At 35.9% G+C, this 8685-nt stretch overlaps 1 protein-coding gene across 1 annotated transcript in view; it reads left to right on the forward strand.

Moving 5' to 3' along the window:
- The first annotated feature begins 8343 nt into the window (after positions 1 to 8343).
- The window catches only part of LOC144973950 (zinc finger MYM-type protein 1-like), a 43582-nt gene continuing 43240 nt past the window's right edge, over positions 8344 to 8685 (forward strand). The window contains exon 1 of the mRNA XM_078916839.1: positions 8344 to 8382. Coding sequence (XP_078772965.1) covers positions 8344 to 8382 — 39 coding nt within the window. The remainder of the gene's footprint in view (positions 8383 to 8685) is intronic.

Raw genomic sequence — 8685 nt, forward strand, 5'->3', positions numbered from 1 at the left:
GAAACGACATGACGTTTCGACAACGTACATATTTTCAGCCAAGACTTGCCAACTACTTTTCGGGCGTCTGAGTGGATTTTTGATAATGGCTGAAGACGGATTTTGTGCCCGAAAGGTTCAGTGTTTGGTATTTTGATCTTCTTTGTTTTTTTTTGTATATTACTTTTACGTCCACTGCCTTTAAGAGCTTAGAATTCACTTCAGTAATTTTAGTTAGTCTATTTCATTCGAAGGGAAATAAGTCCTATTATATGGCGTTGGCGTACTAAAATATCGTATTCGACACAGAACTCATAAAATAAGCAACAATACCACTTTGGAGTAATCTGATTTCATACCGAATAAATGAAAAGTGGTATCTACATTAAAGATAATGTAATTTAAAGATCATTCAGATCATATCATACGTAAAAATGGTGGGTGGTCCTTCACTTTCTGCCGGACTTAGCAGACCCAGTTATCCAGTCACTATTGAGTTGACAGAGGAATCAGAATAAAGAATAATGACACACTCAAAATCATCGAAACTGACCAGGTTGTATGCAAGCGGGAAACTGCAATCAATGTTTTTAAAAAAAAATAAAATAGGGTTGGGGTTCATAATTGTTCCTTACTGCCCATGCTACTTTTTGCAAACGATCACAGAATTACTGGAAAATCTAAATATTATAAAACTGTTAAAAAAAAAACAAAAACAGATTGATATAGGAGTAACTTAAAATTCTTTTTTTTTTTAAGTAAGGGTAATCCAATGACTCCAATAATTAAAAAAAATAAAATATGCAATAGCATAATTTGTCGTTGGGAATCGACATCTTGTGGTTCTGTTACTCGATTCAATTGCGCTCTCCTACAGACTTGATTACCGGACCAATTTTGATCGTCGAAGGGTCAAAAGATTCGTCTTGATCTATCTTAATTTCCACAATACAGTAGTTTAAGAATTAAAACAGGCGAGTTCTCCACTACAGGTAAAATGCAAGCTGAGAACATTGAGCATTATTTTCTTTGTTGAACACTTGCATTCTGGCGTCATCATATTGTTTTATTATAGATAAGGGTTAAGTAGGTCTTTGAATATCATGTACTGCTAAAAATAAATATCGCAGCAAATTTCAATCAGGCCATAAATAAAGATAATACCTAAACACGATGTATGAAACAGTGAACCAAACATTAGCGAAGTATATAATAAGGATTAATAATACATGGTACAGGGAAGAGTGCGGCCATTATGGGAAAGGGGAAACAAAAGCAATGAATTGCTTTGACACAACATGAGCACCACAGCTATCTTCACTTAAAAGAGGATTTTTGAGTTTCGATTGTTAACCTGTTAATTGCCGTACCCCGGATAGACACGTATTTAAAATTTAACATTTTGGCCAGAGAAGCGATGTCCCAGGTTTGAGAGTTTTTGTCAAGATGAGGGTCATTTCAATCGATTCGATATTAGAAGGACGGGGAAGTCAACTGGTTATTGTCCATTGCAACAATGTTAAACGAAGCCTATATTTTCGTCCGGTTATTAGACCTGCAAATAAGTACATATCGCTCCAAAACAAATCTTTGCATCGAAATATTATAGAAATTTTACCTTGTTGGATATAAATTTATTGAGCTATTGAGTTCATGCCCCCTCCCCCTCCTCTCCCCCCCCCCCCCCCCAGATAAACGGGTGTATTATGACTCTGAAATAATTAGTAGATTTGGAGGAAATGTAAAGCATCACTCCAAAACTAAGTGTACATATTTACAGGTCTGATAACCCAAATTTTTACGGGCTCATTGTTGTAAGGGAAATATTCTCAAACCAATGCAAAATATTTTCCAGTGCAAAAAGTTAAACGAAGCCCACATTTGCGTCCGGTTATTAGGCCTGCAAACAAGAAGTACACGTTGCTCCAAAACATATCTTGGCATCGAAATATAGACATTTTGGATATAAAATATCATCATTTATCTTATATGTTACAAAGCCGTCGCTGCTTTTTGTATAACGCAACTCTCTCAATTGAGTGTGTGTGTGTGTGTGTGTGTGTTTGTGTGTGTGTGAGTGTGTGTGAGTGTGTGTGGAGTCGCGGGGGGGGGGGGGGGGGGTGTGCAGTCGAATTCGATTATGAGTTTAGCAACTTTTGCGTTGGGTGTCATGGTGAAATGTAATAATTCAATTAATTCAAGAAGTGTATTTGATACCAGGAGGAGAGATAATAGACAGGCACCCACACGCACACACACACACACACACACACACACACAGACAGACGGAGTGAAAGAGACAGAAAAAAAACAGAAACTGGAGAGATAAGGGGAGATAATTTTTTTTTTTAAACGAGTGAAAGAAAGAGAGAAAGAGGGGAAGACAAAGAGAAAGAAAGAAAGAGGGAGAGAGAGAGAGAGAGAGAGAGAGAGAGAGAGAGAGAGGGAGAGAGAGAGAGAGAGAGAGAGAGAGAGAGAGGGGGAGGGAGAGAGAGAAAACACCGCATATTTACCATCATAATTATGAACACTAACAAAAAAAATCATCATCATGGCGTCTTTGCCGATATCATCATCATCATCATCATCATCATCATCATCATCATCATCATCATCATCATCATCATCATCATCATTAACATCATCACCATTGGGCGTCTTTGCTATTTTCTGGACCTTTGTCAATGCTTTCTTTCCACACCATTTACACGCCATCTCTATCCTGCTTTTTCCTTCCAGCCTCCTTTCCTCATCAATGACACAGAGCAGCCATTCTTTTCCCAGTCCAATTCCATTCATTTCTTTTCACAAACACGCTTACTCTTTCCATTTCCTCTAATTCTATTCTTAGCTCATAATATTCTATTACATTGCTTTTGAAGGCATTGACAGATTTGGAATTTTCCTCAACGGAAAACCGATTTCTGGGCCAAAAATCTTATATCTGCGTCAGAAAACGAATATATGGGCCAGAAAACTTGCGTAGAGGAAATATTGGATTCTGACTTTTCAATATAAGATTCATTGTTCATTGTTTGGAGGTCAAATCAAATTATTATGACATTGCCACTGATAACACTTTGATATATATATATATATATATATATATATATATATATATATATATATATATATATATATATAGATCTTATAACATATTAACAGGTTCCATGTCTATTCATCGTGGGAGATATGTAGAATTTTGCCATGCACGGACAAAACACTTTTTGAAAAGTTTGGCCAGTATTTCAAATGTTGATCAATAAAGATGGTACCAACTATAAAACCTTTTCAAAAAGTTGGTTAGATGTCTCATATTTGAGACTTGTTGATAAAATAAAGGTTATCTGAATCGATAAACGGATTGGGTCCACGATGAAAAAAAGTATGTCTGAGTACGACATAACCCAGTAAACGTGATTCAATTTTATTATTACACCCCTTCTTATCTAAAAGCATTAATAAAACAAGGTAGTATTTAAAAGTAAGAAGAGTGAAGGCAAAATAGTTGAAATGAATTGAAAATGTCAAAAAAAAAAACCCAAAACAACAAACAACAAAGCAACAAAACAAACAAACAGACAAACAAACAAACAAAAAACTACAAAAAGAAAAATGAAAAAAAAGACCACCCCCCAAAAAACCCAAACAAAACAAAACAAACAAACCCAAATAAACCCCGACTGCACTTATTGCCAATTGACCTTATGAGCTTGGGTCACGCGGAAGGGTTTTACTTGTCCTCTCTCACTCTCTTGTTGTGTTATCATGTCTTTACTTTTCGCGCAGATCATTATGCACGATTCATGACTCATGATCGATGCATTTGTTGATTTTTAATGCAAGCTACGCCACAAAAAAAATGTTAGACTAAAAAAAAAGAAGGAAGGAGTGTTATGATAAAGAATTAAATCGTATATAGCCGAGGTCTACAGCTACGTCACTGACAGAATTTAGCTGACCTTTGACGACAAATTGATCCATGAGAAGGAAAACAAACCACGAAACAAACAAACAAACAGAACAAAACAGGCCAAACGAAGAAAAAACAAACACAGCCTAAATTCAACAACAACCATGATAAAGAAGTACAAAAAGCCCACACAAAAACAAAATGTAAAACTATAAAAAAGAAAAAAAGTAGTCAAGCTATTTTTGTTCAGGGCCATGAAAGATATTAAACAAAGGATTTTGTTCAATGCTTTGTATTACCTTTTCTCCTCCCACCTCCCTCCACAAATACACATTAGTTGTGCATCATTAATATTCCATTGTTATAACGCCATCTTTATACTGAAACAAATCTTTGTCCGTCACTTTTTCTCCAATCGCCTTCTTCTTCCTTTTCTTCTTCTTCTTCTTCTTCTTCTTCTTCTTCTTCTTCTTCTTCTTCTTCTTCTTCTTCTTCTTCTTCTTCTTCTTCTTCTTCTTCAATTATGAAACCACCTTTGGTCCATTTTCGAAGTTGGTTCAATACTAAAGACTAAACTGCGCCACCACGCTCACGAGTTCTTCTACGTGCTATGTTATTGCAACGTTTTCTGGTGGTTATCTATTCTACAGGCGAATGGTGGATGGAGAAAAATATTATTGGTTACTTTTGAGTTTAGTTTTTAGCACTTTTCAGAATGACGCATATGGCTTTGCTTGGGCCGAGTCGAATTCATGCTCAACGCATTTCTGGTATATAAATTTTTATAGCGTTAAACGGACGTCAGCAATTGCTTGCTTCCTTTTGGAAGGGACGCCGTCCTATCGCAAAGTACTTTCCACCAAATCTAACAGACCCAACTATGTGGACAGGAGGGCTAGACAATCAAAAAAAAAAAATAATCTCGACTTCAGTCGGGATCGATCACTGTGCCGTTGCGTGTAAAGCGAGTGCTTTACCAACTAAGCTATCGGGATATTGTCATCGATATAAATATCTAACAACGCATATCTTGGAAAAAAACATCGAGCAACTTGCGTAGTTCAGAGATCTTAGATGTGTTATCAAGAAAAACCATTGACAGAAAACATTAATTTTCAGGTAACAACGGGCTTGAATATTACAGCGCCAAGAGAACAGGAAATATTTCCATGGTAATCTCCAACATCGATTATATTTATACTTTGACATAAATCTCAACAGTTACCGTGGTGCAGTTTTTGAATAATGAATATTATGTGACCTCTTGCGGTAAAGTCCTTGGTGTCGTATCGACTATGCGGCTATGTGGTCTTGTAGTATGACTCTCGCCTTCGAATCGAATCGGAAGGTCCAGGGTTCGAGACCCACTCGGAGCGGCGTATAGTTGCGTCATTGGAAAATGCTATTTAATTACATTCACTCACCGTACTCGATTGAACCTTGGACCTTCCGGTCCGAAAACGAGTGGCATACTAGACCACATAGCCGTATTTAGACCTTAAGGCCAATTATAGTTAATCTCGAGATAATACCCAGGTGAGGCGACGAGTCACACAAACACACAAACACACACACACACACACACACACGCATATATATATATATATATATATATATATACATATATATATATACACACACACACATATATATGTATACGTATTATAATATAATATAATATAAATACAGTGATATGAATTAAAAGATCTGTTAACTAGGTATTACCTCAGCCAAAGTGGAGCAACTTGCGTATTTCAAATATTTTATAAGCGTCATCAACACCTTTGAACGTAAGCAACAATTTTTAATGACGTCATAACATAATCTTCATTGTATAACAAAAAACATGGACGACATCAAATGTTTCCTGAAAAGACAATTAGATCACGACCCCTTTAATATAAAGAATGAGATCAATAGTGATGATAGTATGGGAAAAAATCCGTCTCCTCCTGTTCTTTTTTATAATTAAAGCTGAAGATTCAAATCTATTGTATTATTATTGTATTGAGGACGGTTTTCCGTGTCATAAATTAAAAGAAAACTATGCAATTACCAATGTTTGATCTAGATAGGCTTAAATTGTGAAAAAAAAAAAAAAAAAAGAAGAAATGCATTACCTCTATCTACTTGAAGAGCGGATTGTAATCTTGTAGAAAGAGTGATTATCATCAATATTATCATCATCATTATTATTATTATAATAATTATTATTATTATTATTATTATTATTATTATTATTATTATTATTATCAATATTACGATTATAATGATTTATAATGAAGATGATGATGATGATGATGATGATGATGATGATGATGATGATGATGATGATGATGATGATGATGATGATGATGATGATGATGATGATGATCCAAAAAAAAAAAATAATAAGCAACAGAAACGGCAATGAAATTAAACAGATTATTCAATTTTCTGACAACGGCCGGATAGTTTTAATAGAAAAAGACAAAGACCACCACCACCACCACTACCATCACCACCCGCACAACCACACCACAAGATGGCATGAAAGTCGTTAGAGGATGCTAATTCCCCGAAAATGAGTTCTGACAATCAAATTTAACATGAAGCTAATGAATATTGTCAGCGAGATAGACGCAAGGCAAGCCCAGAAATGGCAGAAGGAGGGATAAAAAATAATAGAACACAAAAATAGAAAGATGAAATGGCAGTTTGGAATTAATGACGTCACGCATCATGTGGTTTGTTGTAGTTGTTATTGTTCATGATAATATTGTTTTTTTGTGTGAGTCCAACAACGGAACAGTTACTAAATGTTTTTTTTCGAAATAGAATCAAAACAAATTATAGGAAAATGTGCGGATATGTGGTCTAGTGGTATGACACTCGCTTTCGGATCGGAAGGTCTTGGTTTTGAGCCTCGCTAGGCGCATTGTTGAGTCCTTGGAAAAGGCTCTTTACTCACATTCGCTCACCGTACTATGAGTACCTGGCCGTTAACAGCGTTGTCTCTGTCCGAAAAAAAAATGTAATATCGTCTAACAGGCGTCATGTCCCGTGATAAATGTTAAAGGTTGCTGTTGACCAGGGACCCCTTGTAAAGTGCTTTAAGCACGTGTAGTGGATATTGCTCTATATAAAAGATCAATTTAATTTAAAATGACAAAAGGTGTAGAAAATACAAAAAAGAAACCATCACAGATCTATAACTGAAATGAATTTTTGTACACATTTTAGCCTAACCCATCGCCACAAAATGGTAATATTTCGGGTTAAACCAAATGCCAAAAAGGTATTTTAACGGAGACGTGATCAGGAAAGGAATTAAAAGCTTGACAAATCTCTCTCTCTCTTTCTCTCTCTCTCTCTCTCTCTCTCTCTCTCTCTCTCTCTCTCTCTGTGTGTTTTTTACTCCAATAAATTTCATTTTTAGGCGTTAAACCACTCCGGAATAATATTGTTTTGAGGCGGTGTCTTATAATTGGAAAACGGTAAACTTGTTTTAGGGCCAGTTTGCGATGGGAGTATATTATTAGAGATCTTCAAAACCAGAGGTCACAAAAGCGTTTGTTGTTTTCCTACAATGTCGTAATATTCTACACAGCGTTTGTTGTTTTCCTACAAGTCGTAATATTCTACACAGCGTTTGTTGTTTTCCTACAATGTCGTAATATTCTACACAGCGTTTGTTGTTTTCCTACAATGTCGTAATATTCTACACAGCGTTTGTTGTTTTCCTACAATGTCGTAATATTCTACACAGCGTTTGTTGTTTTCCTACAATGTCGTAATATTCTACACAGCGTTTGTTGTTTTCCTACAATGTCGTAATATTCTACACAGCGTTTGTTGTTTTCCTACAATGTCGTAATATTCTACACAGCGTTTGTTTTCCTACAATGTCGTAATATTCTACACAGCGTTTGTTGTTTTCCTACAATGTCGTAATATTCTAAGTCAAAAGCTGTTTTGAATTTTGTGAATCTTGTGCTTGTAGAAATAACAAAACCCAACAACGTTGTGGTACGTCGGGAAGGTCTTATTTTGCGTGTTTTCCTTGCCGGTTGTTTTCATTGCATGGTCCCGGATTAAATTAACATAATCGAATGTAAGCGACACAATGGTTTCCTTCGATGTTGTCGCGAAAGAAATGCACTGGCTTGGTTGCTTCAGAAATTATTTGGAGGACATGGAGTCTCCATTTTAAACTATCCGTGAATTAAATTCAATAAAATTTAGACTTGACACTTTCATACTTATGAGCATGAAGTTCAACTCCGGTTGAAGTCGAGATTTTAAAAAATGATATGCAGCGTACACACATATTATTATAGGCTATTGGTCGATTTATTTGCTGTTGAAAAGTAACCAATTACTCAATTCGAGTGCTACAATTGTCATAAAATTAAGTATCAAAGACAAATATGGAATTAGGAATTATGTCTAAAACTTTGCTAAATACAAGAATGTCGAATACTTTGAATTTGGGCATTCTCGATGCTGAAGTAATGACAAAGGAAGTATAATAAAGTGGTGGGCGGAAAACAAAATAAAACAGATTAACGTGGGAAGAGCCATAGGACTAATAAAGTTGTAAATGAACCCGTGATCCCAAGAAGTCGGGAGAACGGTTCAAGATAGACACAATGCTTCATACTACTTTTATTTTTTTTTGTGAGTGTCGGATGGCTTCGACTGTAGAGTTACCCTCTTCCGGCCAGGCGGAGTTGTCGTATCAGTAAGGTCGTGGGTTCGAGCCCCCATCGCCGCGACGTTTTTTGTTTTCCATTGTCTTCTGGCACTTTTCT

The sequence above is a fragment of the Berghia stephanieae genome, chromosome 5, assembly GCF_034508935.2.
Source record: "Berghia stephanieae isolate SIO BIC M18660-M18661 chromosome 5, UCSD_Bste_1.3, whole genome shotgun sequence".
Taxonomy (NCBI): Eukaryota; Metazoa; Mollusca; class Gastropoda; order Nudibranchia; family Aeolidiidae; genus Berghia; species Berghia stephanieae.